Below are 16,474 nucleotides of genomic sequence, written 5' to 3' on the forward strand. Positions count from 1 at the left end.
GAATTGAAGATGAAATCCGGAAACTATCATGGGACCAACGTGATGTCAATATTGCATTCTGGTTGTCGATTGGTTAGGGAGGACATCCTCCCTCGGAACGTCATTTTATGTGTCTTGGCCAATTATAGATTAGCATGAAAAAAAATGAAGTACATTAAATTTATGTAGGAGATCCCACCCTGTGGAGGACAGCAGGAGCCCGTCCTCCTCTGTCCCTCACTCCTCCTCCACTGCTCCCCACCACCACTTCACATACACTGCCCTTTCTCCTCCCGCCCTGCAGGTATCGCTGTTGAAGCATTTTAAGCAGAATTTCAATAATGGATTTTTTCCAAAGAAGAGAGAAAAAAATATGAACTTGTGAACTTGTGAAAAGTTGAAAGTGCTTAGTGACAATCATAGAAACTGTGTTTGTGTGCAGCTTGATACAAATCAGCACCACGGTTGTAGTTCTTCCGGTTTGAAAAATAGGGTTGTAAATAGAGACTGATAAAGATATGTGCGTGGGAATATGTGTGAATATATGTGTGTGTGTGTGTGTGTGTGTGTGTGTGTGTGCGCGGGCACAAATATCTTAATCAGTTTGGGATAAATTCAGTAATTAAAAGTAAACAGCAGATATAATAGTCTAATAATCTGCTGATGTTTCCATGTCACAGTTGCCTTTGTCTATGAGTTCATCTTTTCCAGTTGCTGCACTCACTCATATCAGCTATTGCCATTAAAGGAAATGATAGAACCACAGTGTTTCTGCCACAATGCTTCACTATCTGAATATCACAGACGATACTGCAGTTATTGTTTTATTTTCCGGTCTGTCTGTTCAAGGATTAAAGTCCCACTGAGCAGTTCATCTGTGTTGCACTCGAATACAGAAGAACGATATTGTGCTGTTTTACACAGCAGCTTCCCCTCAGCTGAAAGGATTTGTTTTGGTTTGAATGGGGCTAAAGACTGGAAATGATATGTTTATGACAAGCTGTTTCATTCTGCAAGATGAAACATTTCATTACATCCCATTCATCAATTTTTGGCTCTTTTATGTGCCCTAAAGTTCTGAAACAATGTTGAGCATGGAAAAAGTAACTTGACAAAAAAAAAGAAGTCTTAACTCAATGCTGACTTATCAGATTTTTTCTCAAGAAATTTCAGCCATCATCTCATTCGTCAGCGAATGGTGTTTGTTCTGTTGTCACGGAGATGGGTCTGTTTTCAACATTGCAATCTCCATTTACTGATGAAAAGATGTGGCTGAAAGCTCCAGAAGAAAAACAGAATGTTTTAAAACTTAGAAGCAAAATCGTCATTACATTATCACACTGTGTAGAACTTTACACATACCAGTTTATTGATATTGAATTGCAAAAGTGTTTCAGTGATTAATATTTTCTAACTTTTAACAAGCATACAAGAGTAGGATTTTATTTTAGCTACCATAGTAGTAGCCTGAAGTTGAATAGATCTTAACACATAAGTCTGGTGATTTTCTATATTTTTGTTATTGTCAATAAATCGATAATAAAAGACCAAAACCAACAATTAACTGATCCTCCGATCTGTGAATGTTTTTAGTGTTCAATCTTTCTAGTATTCAGCACTGATCTGAACCTGTATCAGATTATAAATTTTGTGGTAATTTATATATTTCTGTATACTAAGAAAATACATAGGAAACACGTGTAAATCATGTGATATGTTGTCTGTTTTTGATGAGAATATAAATCTGTTGTCACAATAGAACAATATTATAAAACTTAAGTTAATTTGTTGGTAAAATGACACTTCCTGAACCACTCCACAGCTAAAATGAGAAACTTCTTTGTTTAGAAACAATATGTATATGCTAAATGTCTTTAAAGAAGCATCCTTTTCACCACTCAGGGGTTTTTGTTTTTTGGAAGCAAATTGTTTTATTGGCATATAAAATTGCCCCCCCACCCCTCCGATTTCATCAGGTGGAGGACAATGATATAGTTTGACACGGTTTGTTGTAAGATTCCATGTTGGTTTTCCTCCTGTCCTCCCCAATTTTTTGAGTCATCAGCCGCCACTGAACTACACATAGAGTAGTCACAACAACTCTTAGAGGTTGGTAAGAAAGAGATAAAGGAGTTTTCGCCCCACTCTTTAGGACTCACACCTCTACAGCAGCTTGTATGTCAGTATCAAGTGTGTAAGTGTACCATGCTCTGAGCATTAAAGAAAGTGTGACAAAACTGTATTGAGAATTGTCTCTTTCCTCGTTGAAGTCAAGTGCATCAGGTAAATTGCCACGACGATTTGGGGGCTCATCCAGGATGCCAATCTCATTCCCTCCTTCACTTAATCTCCAAACAGGTCAAATGTGTGTGGCTGCTGAAGGGACTACAAGTCGCCTAAGACCCACAAAGTCTCCCTCCCCTGAGAAAGGTTCGTAAAAGACTCTTGGCGTGAGAAGAGACTGCCTGTTAGGATTTTAAAGCTACAGTGAAGATACTGGTATCATATGAAACTAGATGACCTAGGGAAGTAACGCTAAATTTTGGCGAATGAAAAACTAGCATGGCCATTTTCAAAGGGGTCCCTTGACCTCTTACCTCAAGATATCTGAATGAAAATGGGTTCTATGGGTACCCACAAGTCTCCCCTTTACAGACGTGCCCACTTTATGTTAATCCCATGCAGTTTTGGACAAAAACCATGCAGTTTTTTGAATGCGGTAAAAATGTGTTATTTTCACCTGTTCTAAAAATGGTGTACTTGAATATGTCTCCATACTGGGGTCCCTAAACCATCTTTGAATTGCATTAATTTGGTATGACTGGAAAGCTGAGACTCTTGTGGATTCAATGAGCTCAATTGTATTCATGTCTGATGATGTTAGTCCCCATAGTAGCCATTTCATTGTAGTGAGACCATTTTTTGAGACTTGGCCTCACTCTATAAAATGACACCAAATCTCAGCATGAATATTTATATGGTGTTCCACAAGGTCTTAGTGTCTGAATGTGGTATTTTTGAGGGATTTTTGACCACATTGTCAATTCTCAATTGGTCAAAAATAACAAAATAACAAATGGTATCAACCCTAAAATTGATGCAACGACTTATGAGACAAAATTGATCACGGCAATGGCCATCATATACTTTCATCATTATGTTCTAGTCCCTTATACACTCTAAACTTTCAAAATCTGAATAGGCAACTAACCAAAACACAATGTTTATTACAGATTTATTACAAGAAAAACTTGCCACACAGTGCTGAGCTGCATCTCAAATTAATATTCAGGCTCCGAGCTTTCAGATGATGTATACCACTTCCATGTGGCATATACTGTTGACCTGCTATCTCCCCCTAAACATCCCCTGTCCCCCCCAAAAATGGGTCTAGGGTAGGGAGGGGGGAGTGGAAATGAGGAGAGAGATATTTCTCAACACAATATGATCACACTTTCTTTAAGGCTCAGAGCATGACACACTCACAGAGAGTGAGTGAAAACTCCTTTATCTCTTTATCTCTTTCTCACTAACCGCTGAGAGTTGTTGTGACTACTCTATGTGTAGTTATACCCAGACACACATGGCAGGATATACTAGGTTTCTACCTCACACAGGAACCTACTGTCACTAAGTGCTTTTGTTTCATACAAGTGTTTGTATATATTCATACAATAATTTCCCTCACACTACTTATCAGCTTTGTAAGGAGAGAGAAAAGTCAGTGTCTCACAGAAATATGTCTTACTGTTAGTCTATTTAAGAACATAAGAACTATATCACTACATGAATATGAGAAATAGCTTCTTTATTGCAAAGGCAAGCACAAGACATCAGGTACACTTTTATGTGACTTTTATGATCAGAATCAAACAGCTGAAACATTCATTGCGAGGCAGATGCATTACATTGTATGTAGTATCTACAGACAGATGTATTTCACTGGCAGTAGCTCACATCTTTACATATTTTCTCGGGAGTCTCGCCTTTGGCTATTCCATCAATCAGTTCGTCTTTGGGCTTTTTGATGATTTCCTTGCATGCTTGTCTCAGGATTCCAGGTTCATTGCAGGAACCATCCACCTGCTTCTTAACTTCTTCCTTCAATAAAAAACATATAAATATTTGACAAGAATCACTTTGTTGAGTGATAACTGGCAAGATAAATTCATTAAAGGGGACGTGAGTCTAATTTAGTATGGTTTTGATCATAGCAACATCCAAATATCTTCAAGTCATAAAAATTAACATTTATAAAACAAAACATACTATATCAGAGGTCAACAATTAGCTTCTCTCCACTGTACTGTATAATGTTAGATAGACAGGTTTCTTTTTGCATGTAAGAACCACTGTAATGCAATAACACTCCACTTCCACCACCACTGCACCAAAAAATGTAAATGTGCACAGCAATATGTAATTATCATTTATTGACAACTAAAATCTCTCAAAGGAAAAATAACCAAGTAACACAGTACTTCCCAAACTGTTTCCCCCTTAAAATTAGGCTACAGCTTTCTGAGACCCATCATCATTCATATTTTCATCTGAATGATTTTTAGGGTTAGGGTTATTGTTATTATCTTAAACATTTTCAGCTAAAACATAAAAGGGTTAGTAACCCTAACCCTAACCCTCATCAGGGCTTGACTATAACAAAATCAGTGAGACCATTTTTTAACACTTTGATTATGGCAAAATGTGGACATAAGAATCAAATGAGAGTTCATATTTTGAAAAAGTTTGCTTCAGACAGGTTTGGAAAATATTAACCTTCTGTACTACATTTTGCATTGATTACCTTTGAATTATTACCGCCCAACTTCTTCTGTACGTCAGAGACGATCTTCTTACAGGCCAAACATTTCGGGTCAGATGATCCTTCCTGCATCCATTCATAACGATCTCCTTCCTGCATATAAAATGATTTTGGTTTACGTCACACCAGATAACATTCAGTCCATATGTTTAGCTCACATGTTGATGTGTCAGTCAAACAGAAACATGATGACACGACATAGCTAAATGAAAGAAGAGGCCTTGAGATTTTAATATGTGTGACATAGTTTCTCACCTCCTCTGCATGATGGTCAGCACCCTCCCTCACATGCTGTTTGAACTGGGATGAAAAATCCCCCTCTACTTCAGTCTGGTCCTCCAGAGACCCCCACGACTTTACAACAGCTAAAAGAAAAATAAATTAAATCCTGCAAAGGTACTTAAATTATCAGGTACATGGTGTAAATAATATTACGTTCTTACTTGCGGAGAGCAGGAGAAGAGCGATGCTGACGGCTGGTGTCATGGTTGTTATTGCTGTGTCATCAGAGCTGTGTTCAGCTAATCCTTCTGTGGCTTTTTATACTGCCTCATATGGCTGCAAAACCCCTCTGAACCACACGTATCACAACCCACAAGTGTGCATGCAAACGTCAAACAGCATTTTTTTGTTTTTTCAAAATATGCAAATCAGCTTTTTAAAATGTGCAATTGCAGGCATGTTTTATTTTATACCCTAATAGACCAGATAATTAAAAAGAAGGCATATATTGTTGAATATACATTTGATATATGTTTGACCTGCAGACTTTTGTTTTTGGAATAATGAATGGTGCATAGTGCAGAATGCAGTCAAATGCATCTGATGTGAGCATACACTTTATCTGAGCACTAATATCAAAGAATGCATGCAAGTATTGTCATAATCTCAGTTTTAAAAGGGTAGAAACATGTCTGACATATCAGACAATGTCGAGCTTAAGATGATAGCATGGTTATCAGTACAGGGAGCGTTTCAGTTGTTTTTACACATATGTTTACTGTGTCCTCTGAGTTTAAACCCTAAAAGTACATTATTCCCATTCAAAATGAAACTTTAAACATAAGTTAAAAATATAAGGATCTGCTCTTTTGACCTGGGTTGAGCTTTTACACCCAGGAGGAAAATTACTGTAGCATTGCTGACTGTTTGAAAACTAACTCCTCTGAGCTCTAAACCTAGAGCTCTTTTCAGTTGAAACATAGTTTCTCTATTTTCACCTTTAAAAGTAACAAACAAACATGATAGAATGTAGTTATTTTATTTGTAAGTTCATTTTGCTGTGACCTTTGACCTTGCAAAGTGAAACTAATTCATCATAGAATTAGCCTGAAGCTGAATAGACTTTAAATGTAGGAATTACATCACTCCCTGTATATTGAAATTCAACAGCTTCAGAGATTCTTTATTGCAAAGGTAACGACAGGCAGTTTGCACATGATCAAAAGGAAACAGTTGCAACAATAGCAGCGGTGGATTTCAGTGCATTAACTACAAACTTCATGTGACTGTTACATGTTATCTGTAGGATCTATAGATAGGGAGGTGGGTTTTTTTCCTTTCACAGTTTAACTTTTGCAGTGATCTTCTTGCAGACAGCTTCCCCAAGTTCAGATTTTATCTTTCATGTGAAGATATATGAGTACTTCACGTACTTGTAAATAAATACATATAAATACACTCACCTGTGCAATCTAATGCAATCCAGTACAACAGCTCTGCCATAAATTCTACTTTTACGAAGCTTATACATTTTCAGTTTTTGTTGATATTGTCAGAAAGGTGATAATCCTACTTTATATTTATTATTGAGGTTGTAGTGGGTGCTGGTGGTGTACTGCAGTGCATTATATTGAATGGTGTTCCTAAACATGCATGAGGGGGGCAAAATACTCAACTCACAGAAAAATATATCACATACAGTATATGTCTCATATGGTGCAAGATGTTCCACATCATTTATACAACATATTGTATAGTGGAGTTTTCCAGGGTAAAAATAACTCATATTATTCACTCTAGCTTCTGCTTTCTCTCATCGTCTTGTGAAAGAAAACTTGTCCTAAATGAACACAAATCCCAATCAATGCAAGGATATTGTTTCTGACATCCCCCGCAGTTTTGTATATGCGGAATGTGTAAAATGTTAATGGGGATTAATATATTGTAGTTAATGGAGGAGCCTCATAAAGATAGAAGTACAAAAATTTGTGAGAAAGACCTTTTATGTAATTGAGTTGTCTTTGATGTCCTCGTCTTTTGTGGAGTCTACAGAGGCCTGAGAAGATGGTTTTCTTTTGTGTAAAAGTAATAGCCTGCACTTCACATTACATAGTATTGTAAACGTGGGCAGGAACACAAGGATCTTTTGGTATAAATCGTTTTCTGTCCGTGTGGTGGACTGGCTTTGATAATGATCAATCAAATCACTTTTTCTTCTTCCCTAAAAGAGCTTTTTATAGCAGGTTGTAATATTTTATTCTCTACAAAACATGTATACTTAACATTTCTGCCAACAAGCGTACTTGTTGCACTTTATGAAATAAGAAACTTGCAGAGACTTGAAAGTTGCATCAGACAGATAATAGAAGACATGTTTAGTCAACATTATTCTTGAACAATAATTTAGGGTGTAAGTGCAATTTTAAACCTCTTCTCAAAACATTCTTTTATCAGAAAGCTTTTATGAATCCTTGATATGTTGCTGTGTTTTATTATCCCATTCTTGACAGTTTATATTTTTGTGTAACTTAATTTTATTTCCCTGTGTTTTATGATCTGTTTGTTTTTATTTATTTTAAATTGTTTAATTCTTTCTTTTTTTCTGTTAAGTGCTTTGTAACTTTGTTAAGAAAAATGCTTTATAAATAAAATGTATTATTACATAATTCAAAACTGACACTGCGTCAGTTTCAAGTTTTTTGAAATGCAAACATTTACTGATATCAACTGTGAACTGATACAGACATGGGAATAAACATTACAAGCATTGCAAAGTAATAAAAGGTAAAAGACAATAATGCAACACAAAGTTAATGCAGTGACAAAGATAAAACTGAAAGATCATTAGAAATCCTTTATGATATACTTTTATGCGCTCTTAGTCGTTCACTAAAACAGAAAATTTTTGTTACTCATTTTTGTTTTTTTCCTATAAATTAAGCAGAGCACCCCGGTAGCCGAGTGGTCACTGTGCATACCACATAACTGCAACATCCCTGCTTTGATTCCTGCCAGTGACCTTTGTTGTATGTCGTACCCATGTCTCTCCAACTATTAACCATGCATAAGGCGTCGGGGATATACATTAATTTCAACTTGTGTATTTTCATTGCCTGAATAAGGGATCAGGTCTAAAAACTCCTTTGGCCTAAAGAGAACACATCAGAAAAAGATTAAAATAATTAAGTATCAGTGGTGGAAAGTAAAAGTCCTGCATTCAAAATTGTACTTTTGTAGAAGTAAAGTATACTTTAGAGTACACTATAAGATAGTTATTATTGAGGTTTTCATATGTAAGTGATTCTTAGATTTTGTACATTTGGTCATGGTGGTGCTTATTTTAACTACTTCAAATACTGTTGGGTAGTTGAATCTATAACTGCAGTTCATATGTGATAAACTTAAATCATGTGTTTTGTATGTAAAATCTTGAACAAGCAACTATAGTTGTCAGATAAAATGTGCAATGTTTCCCCTTTAAGAAGTATTCATGTAAAATACAAGTACCTTAAAGTTGTACTTAAGCACAGTACCTGAGTAAATCAGTTACTTTCTACCACTGTGGAGTATGAAGCTGTAATTAAAGTTGCTACATTGTGAGTAATGAACATTGTAAAAGTACTTTAGACTATTTTAGGTGAGTAATAGTCAAATATAAATACACATGTGGTTTTAGGTCAGTACACTGGCAGGCTGGTGACTCACTTGCAGGCTCCGGTGTTAACACAGATCGTCCTCACATCATCAGTGGCGACGAGTTCTTCAAGTAATACTCCGAGGTGTGACTTCACAAATTTGCGGCGCAAACTTTTCAAGAGGCCAATTGGATCATAGACGGTCAACAACTTTGATTTCATTTTCTGTAATAAGAGAAAAAATCATATTACCGCTCCTTCAGAGATGCACCGACTACTGTGACGTCAGTCTAGTGGACGTTTTACCTCTGCAGTGGCGTTCGGACCAATGTCTTTCTTCAGCTTGTTCAGAGCCCACTTGCATGCCCAGCATACGCCTGGAAGCTGCACATGAAATTGACACATGATTTTAACACTTAACAAATGCATGAGCCCTTAAAGTAACACTTAATGTAATGGAAAAATGTTGAATACTGCAGAGCATTCATAGGCATTATGTAAACAACTACTAAATGGTTTGTAACACACTATAATGCAGTTGTGAGTCAGTTTGGAAAAAAAGGTGTCTTGCAAATAAATACATACTGTAGCATGTAATAAAACTTTTGGTTCTGCACTTGAATCTGATATAAAACTCTGTGGGTCTGAATAAAGTTTGGACAAACTGCATATAATTTACGTCAGGTTAGGTTATGTACCCGAGGTCAGTGAATCCTAAAGTAAAACTATGTCTGCTGATGTTTCCTTGTCACAGTTGCCTTTGTCTATGAGTTCATCTTTTCCAGTTGCTGCACTCACTCATATCAGCTATTGCCATTAAAGGAAATGATAGAACCACAGTGTTTCTGCCACAATGCTTCACTATCTGAATATCACAGACAATACTGCAGTTATTGTTTTATTTTCTGATCTGTCTGTTCAAGGATTAAAGTCCCACTGAGCAGTTCATCTGTGTTGCACTCAAATACAGAAGAACGATGTTGTGCTGTTTTACACAGCAGTTTCCCCTCAGCTGAAAGGTTTTGTTTTGGTTTGAATGGGGCTAAAGACTGGAAATGATATGTTTATGACAAGCTGTTTCATTCTGCAAGATGAAACATTTCATTACATCCCATTCGTCAATTTTTGGCTCTTTTATGTGCCCTAAAGTTCTGAAACAATGTTGAGCATGGAGAAAGTAACTTGACAAAAAAAAAGAAGTCTTAACTCAATGCTGACTTATCAGATTTTTTCTCAAGAAATTTCAGCCATCATCTCATTCGTCAGCGAATGGTGTTTGTTCCGTTGTCATGGAGATGGGTCTGTTTTCAACATTGCAATCTCCATTTACTGATGAAAAGATGTGGCTGAAAGCTCCAGAAGAAACACAGAATGTTTTAAAACTTAGAAGCAAAATCGTCATTACATTATCACACTGTGTAGAACTTTACACATACCAGTTTATTGACATTGAATTGCAAAAGTGTTTCAGTGATTAATATTTTCTAAATTTTAACAAGCAAACAAGAGTAGGATTTTATTTTAGCTACCATAGCAGTAGCCTGAAGTTGAATAGATCTTAACACATAAGTCTGGCGATTTCCTATATTTTTGTTATTGTCAATAAATCAATAATAAAAGACCAAAACCAACAATTAACTGATCCTCCGATCTGTGAATGTTTTTAGTGTTCAATCTTTCTAGTGTTCAGCACTGATCTGAACCTGTATCAGATTATAAGTTTTGTGGTAATTTATATATTTCTGTATACTAAGAAAATACATAGGAATCACGTGTAAATCATGTGATATGTTGTCTGTTTTTGATGAGAATATAAATCTGTTGTCACAATAGAACAATATTATAAAACTGAAGTTAATTTGTTGGTAAAATGACACATCCTGAACCACTCCACAGCTAAAATGAGAAACTTCTTTGTGTAGAAACAATATGTATATGCTAAATGTCTTTAAAGAAGCATCCTTTTCACCACTCAGGGGTTTTTGTTTTTTGGAAGCAAATTGTTTAATTGGCATATAAAATTGCCCCCCACCCCTCCGATTTCATCAGGTGGGGGACAATGATATAGTTTGACATGGTTTGTTGTAAGATTCCATGTTGGTTTTCTTCCTGTCCTCCCCAATTTTTTGAGTCATCAGCCGCCACTGAACTACACATAGAGTAGTCACAACAACTCTTAGAGGTTGGTAAGAAAGAGATAAAGGAGTTTTCGCCCAACTCTTTAGGACTCACACCTCTACAGCAGCTTGTATGTCGGTATCAAGTGTGTAAGTGTACCATGCTCTGAGCATTAAAGAAAGTGTGACAAAACTGTATTGAGAATTGTCTCTTTCCTCGTTGAAGTCAAGTGCATCAGGTAAATTGCCACGACCATTTGGGGGCTCATCCAGGATGCCAATCTCATTCCCTCCTTCACTTAATCTCCAAACAGGTCAAATGTGTGTGGCTGCTGAAGGGACTACAAGTCGCCTAAGACCCATGAAGTCTCCCTCCCCTGAGAAAGGTTCGTAAACGACTCTTGGCATGAGAAGAGACTGCCTGTGAGGATTTTAAAGCTACAGTGAAGATACTGGTATCATATGAAACTAGATGACCTAGGGAAGTAACGCTAAATTTTGGCGAGTGAAAAACTAGCATGGCCATTTTCAAAGGGGTCCCTTGACCTCTTACCTCAAGATATCTGCATGAAAATGGGTTCTATGGGTACCCACAAGTCTCCCCTTTACAGACGTGCCCACTTTATGTTAATCCCATGCAGTTTTGGACAAAAACCATGCAGTTTTTTGAATGCGGTATAAATGTGTTATTTTCAGCTATTCTAAAAATGGTGTATTTGAATATTTCTGCATACTGGAGTCCCTAAACCATCTTGGAATTGCATTAATTTGGTATGACTGGAAAGCTGAGACTCTTGTGGATTCAATGAGCCCAATTGTATTCATGTCTGATGATGTTAGTCCCCATAGTAGCCATTTTATTGTAGTGAGACCATTTTTTGAGACTTGGCCTCACTCTATAAAATGACACCAAATCTCAGCATGAATATTTATATGGTGTTCCACAAGGTCTTAGTGTCTGAATGTGGTATTTTTGAGGGATTTTTGACCACATTGTCGATTCTCAATTGGTCAAAAATAACAAAATAACAAATGGTATCAACCCTAAAATTGATGCAACAACTTATGAGACAAAATTGATCATGGGAATGGCCATCATATACTTTCATCATTATGTTCTAGTCCCTTATACCCTCTAAACTTTCAAAATCTGAATAGGCAACTAACCAAAACACAATGTTTATTACAGATTTATTACAAGAAAAACTTGCCACACAGTGCTGAGCTGCATCTCAAATTAATATTCAGGCTCCGAGCTTTAAGATGATGTATACCACTTCTATGTGGCATATACTGTTGACCTGCTATCTCCCCCTAAACATCCCCTGTGCCCCCCCAAAAATGGGTCTAGGGTAGGGAGGGGGGAGTGGAAATGAGGAGAGAGATATTTCTCAACACAATATGATCACACTTTCTTTAAGGCTCAGAGCATGACACACTCACAGAGAGTGAGTGAAAACTCCTTTATCTCTTTATCTCTTTCTCACTAACCGCTGAGAGTTGTTGTGACTACTCTATGTGTAGTTATACCCAGACACACATGGCAGGATATACTAGGTTTCTACCTCACACAGGAACCTACTGTCACTAAGTGCTTTTGTTTCATACAAGTGTTTGTATATATTCATACAATAATTTCCCTCACACTACTTATCAGCTTTGTAAGGAGAGAGAAAAGTCAGTGTCTCACAGAAATATGTCTTACTGTTAGTCTATTTAAGAACATAAGAACTATATCACTACATGAATATGAGAAATAGCTTCTTTATTGCAAAGGCAAGCACAAGACATCAGGTACACTTTTATGTGACTTTTATGATCAGAATCAAACAGCTGAAACATTCATTGCGAGGCAGATGCATTACATTGTATGTAGTATCTACAGACAGATGTATTTCACTGGCAGTAGCTCACATCTTTACATATTTTCTCGGGAGTCTCGCCTTTGGCTATTCCATCAATCAGTTCATCTTTGGGCTTTCTGATGATATCCTTGCATGCTTGTCTCAGGATTCCAGGTTCATTGCAGGAACCATCCACCTGCTTCTTAACTTCTTCCTTCAATAAAAAACATATAAATATTTGACAAGAATCACTTTGTTGAGTGATAACTGGCAAGATAAATTCATTAAAGGGGACGTGAGTCTAATTTATTATGGTTTTGATCATAGCAACATCCAAATATCTTCAAGTCATAAAAATAAACATTTATAAAACAAAACATACTATATCAGAGGTCACAAATTAGCTTCTCTCCACTGTACTGTATAATGTTAGATAGACAGGTTTCTTTTTGCATGTAAGAACCACTGTAATGCAATAACACTCCACTTCCACCACCACTGCACCAAAAAATGTAAATGTGCACAGCAATATGTAATTATCATTTATTGACAACTAAAATCTCTCAAAGGAAAAATAACCAAGTAACACAGTACTTCCCAAACTGTTTCCCCCTTAAAATTAGGCTACAGCTTTCTGAGACCCATCATCATTCATATTTTCATCTGAATGATTTTTAGGGTTAGGGTTATTGTTATTATCTTAAACATTTTCAGCTAAAACATAAAAGGGTTAGTAACCCTAACCCTAACCCTCATCAGGGCTTGACTATAACAAAATCAGTGAGACCATTTTTTAACACTTTGATTATGGCAAAATGTGGACATAAGAATCAAATGAGAGTTCATATTTTGAAAAAGTTTGCTTCAGACAGGTTTGGAAAATATTAACCTTCTGTACTACATTTTGCATTGATTACCTTTGAATTATTACCGCCCAACTTCTTCTGTACGTCAGAGACGATCTTCTTACAGGCCAAACATTTCGGGTCAGATGATCCTTCCTGCATCCATTCATAACGATCTCCTTCCTGCATATAAAATGATTTTGGTTTACGTCACACCAGATAACATTCAGTCCATATGTTTAGCTCACATGTTGATGTGTCAGTCAAACAGAAACATGATGACACGACATAGCTAAATGAAAGAAGAGGCCTTGAGATTTTAATATGTGTGACATAGTTTCTCACCTTCTCTGCATGATGGTCAGCACCCTCCCTCACATGCTGTTTGAACTGGGATGAAAAATCCCCCTCTACTTCAGTCTGGTCCTCCAGAGACCCCCACGACTTTACAACAGCTAAAAGAAAAATAAATTAAATCCTGCAAAGGTACTTAAATTATCAGGTACATGGTGTAAATAATATTACGTTCTTACTTGCGGAGAGCAGGAGAAGAGCGATGCTGACGGCTGGTGTCATGGTTGTTATTGCTGTGTCATCAGAGCTGTGTTCAGCTAATCCTTCTGTGGCTTTTTATACTGCCTCATATGGCTGCAAAACCCCTCTGAACCACACGTATCACAACCCACAAGTGTGCTTGCAAACGTCAAACAGCATTTTTTTGGTTTTTCAAAATATGCAAATCAACTTTTTAAAATGTGCAATTGCAGGCATGTTTAATTTTATACCCTAATAGACCAGATAATTAAAAAGAAAATATATATTGTTGAATATACATTTGATATATGTTTGACCTGCAGACTTTTGTTTTTGGAATAATGAATGGTGCATAGTGCAGAATGCAGTCAAATGCATCTGACGTGAGCATACACTTTATCTGAGCACTAATATCAAAGAATGCATGCAAGTATTGTCATAATCTCAGTTTTAAAAGGGTAGAAACATGTCTGACATATCAGATAATGTCAAGCTGAAGATGATAGCATGGTTATCAGTACAGGGAGCGTTTCAGTTGTTTTTACACATATGTTTACTGTGTCCTCTGAGTTTAAACCCTAAAAGTACATTATTCCCATTCAAAATGAAACTTTAAACATAAGTTAAAAATATAAGGATCTGCTCTTTTGACCTGGGTTGAGCTTTTACACCCAGGAGGAAAATTACTGTAGCATTGCTGACTGTTTGAAAACTAACTCCTCTGAGCTCTAAACCTAGAGCTCTTATCAGTTGAAATATAGTTACTCTATTTTCACCTTTAAAAGTAACAAACAAACATGAAAGAATGTCGTTATTTTATTTGTAAGTTCATTTTGCTGTGACCTTTGACCTTGCAAAGTGATACTAATTCATCATAGAATTAGCCTGAAGCTGAATAGACTTTAAATGTAGGAATTACATCACTCCCTGTATATTGAAATTCAACAGCTTCAGAGATTCTTTATTGCAAAGGTAACGACAGGCAGTTTGCACATGATCAAAAGGAAACAGTTGCAACAATAGCAGCGGTGGATTTCAGTGCATTAACTACAAACTTCATGTGACTGTTACATGTTATCTGTAGGATCTATAGATAGGGGGGTGTTTTTTTTTCCTTTCACAGTTTAACTTTTGCAGTGATCTTCTTGCAAACAGCTTCCCCAAGTTCAGATTTTATCTTTCATGTGAAGACATTTGAGTACTTCACATACTTGTAAATAAATACACATGAATACACTCACCTGTGCAATCTAATGCAATCCAGTACAACAGCTCTGCCATAAATTCTACATTTACGAAGCTTATACATTTTCAGTTTTTGTTGATATTGTCAGAAAGGTGATAATCCTACTTTATGTTTATTATTGAGGTTGTAGTGAGTGCTGGAGGTGTACTGCAGTGCATTATATTGAATGGTGTTCCTAAACATACATGAGGGGGGCAAAATACTCAACTCACAGAAAAATATATCACATACAGTATGTTTCTCATATGGTGCAAGATGTTCCACATCATTTACACAACATATTGTATAGTGGAGTTTTCCAGGGTAAAAATAACTCATATTATTCACTCTAGCTTCTGCTTTCTCTCATCGTCTTGTGAAATAAAACTTGTCCTAAATGAACACAAATCCCAATCAATGCAAAGGTATTGTTTCTGACATCCCCCGCAGTTTTGTATATGCGGAATGTGTAAAATGTTAATGGGGATTAATATATTGTAGTTAATGGAGGAGCCTCATAAAGATAGAAGTACAAAAATTTGTGAGAAAGACCTTTTATGTAATTGAGTTGTTGTTGATGTCCTCGTCTTTTGTGGAGTCTACAGAGGCCTGAGAAGATGGTTTTCTTTTGTGTAAATGTAATAGCCTGCACTTCACACTACACAGTGCATAAAAGCAGCCAAGGATTTTTGTAAACGTGGGCAGGAACACGTTGCACACAAGGATCTTTTGGTATAAATCGTTTTCTGTCCGTGTGGCGGACTGGCTTTGATAATGATCAATCAAATCACTTTTTCTTCTTCCCTAAAAGAGCTTTTTATAGCAGGTTGTAATATTTTATTCTCTACAAAACATGTATACTTAACATCTCTGCCAACAAGCGTACTTGTTGCACTTTATGAAATAAGTAACTTGCAGAGACTTGAAAGTTGCATCAGACAGATAATAGAAAACATGTTTAGTCAACATTATTCTTGAACAATAATTTAGGGTGTAAGTGCAATTTTAAATCTCTTCTCAAAACATTCTTTTATCAGAAAGCTTTTATGAATCTTTGATATGTTGCTGTGTTTTATTATCCCACTCTTGACAGTTTATATTTTTGTGTAACTTAATTTTATTTCCCTGTGTTTTATGATCTGTTTGTTTTTATTTATTTTAAATTGTTTAATTCTTTCTTTTTATCTGTTAAGTGCTTTGTAACTTTGTTAAGAAAAATGCTGTATAAATAAAATGTATTATTACATAATT

General features: G+C 36.3%; 2 protein-coding genes across 2 annotated transcripts; both read right to left on the reverse strand.

Annotated features, from left to right (window-relative positions):
* Positions 1–3,817: 3,817 nt before the first annotated feature.
* On the reverse strand, positions 3,818–5,362 carry LOC121913785 (antimicrobial peptide NK-lysin-like). The gene is made up of 4 exons (XM_042436588.1): positions 5,245–5,362; positions 5,057–5,166; positions 4,784–4,894; positions 3,818–4,080 (listed from the first exon to the last, which is right to left on the reverse strand). The coding sequence occupies exons 1-4, from the start codon at positions 5,285–5,287 to the stop codon at positions 3,919–3,921; spliced, it is 426 nt and encodes a 141-aa protein (XP_042292522.1). The 5' UTR covers positions 5,288–5,362; the 3' UTR covers positions 3,818–3,918.
* Positions 5,363–12,570: 7,208 nt separating this feature from the next.
* LOC121913773 (antimicrobial peptide NK-lysin-like) lies at positions 12,571–14,271 on the reverse strand. The gene is made up of 4 exons (XM_042436577.1): positions 13,998–14,271; positions 13,810–13,919; positions 13,537–13,647; positions 12,571–12,833 (listed from the first exon to the last, which is right to left on the reverse strand). Exons 1-4 carry the CDS (start codon positions 14,038–14,040, stop codon positions 12,672–12,674), a joined length of 426 nt encoding a protein of 141 aa, XP_042292511.1. The 5' UTR covers positions 14,041–14,271; the 3' UTR covers positions 12,571–12,671.
* Positions 14,272–16,474: the final 2,203 nt, after the last annotated feature.

The sequence above is a fragment of the Thunnus maccoyii genome, chromosome 15, assembly GCF_910596095.1.
Source record: "Thunnus maccoyii chromosome 15, fThuMac1.1, whole genome shotgun sequence".
NCBI lineage: Eukaryota > Metazoa > Chordata > Actinopteri > Scombriformes > Scombridae > Thunnus > Thunnus maccoyii.

Excerpts from the sequence above, each read along its gene's own strand:
- LOC121913785 (XM_042436588.1), bottom strand. The coding sequence starts at position 5,287 with ATGACACCAGCCGTCAGCATCGCTCTTCTCCTGCTCTCCGCAA. Across the intron at positions 5,167-5,244 it reads TCTTCTCCTGCTCTCCGCAA|CTGTTGTAAAGTCGTGGGGG; the intron begins GTAAGAACGTAA and ends TTTTTCTTTTAG. Across the intron at positions 4,081-4,783 it reads TGGGCGGTAATAATTCAAAG|GAAGAAGTTAAGAAGCAGGT; the intron begins GTAATCAATGCA and ends TTTTTATTGAAG.
- LOC121913773 (XM_042436577.1), bottom strand. The coding sequence starts at position 14,040 with ATGACACCAGCCGTCAGCATCGCTCTTCTCCTGCTCTCCGCAA. Across the intron at positions 13,920-13,997 it reads TCTTCTCCTGCTCTCCGCAA|CTGTTGTAAAGTCGTGGGGG; the intron begins GTAAGAACGTAA and ends TTTTTCTTTTAG. Across the intron at positions 12,834-13,536 it reads TGGGCGGTAATAATTCAAAG|GAAGAAGTTAAGAAGCAGGT; the intron begins GTAATCAATGCA and ends TTTTTATTGAAG.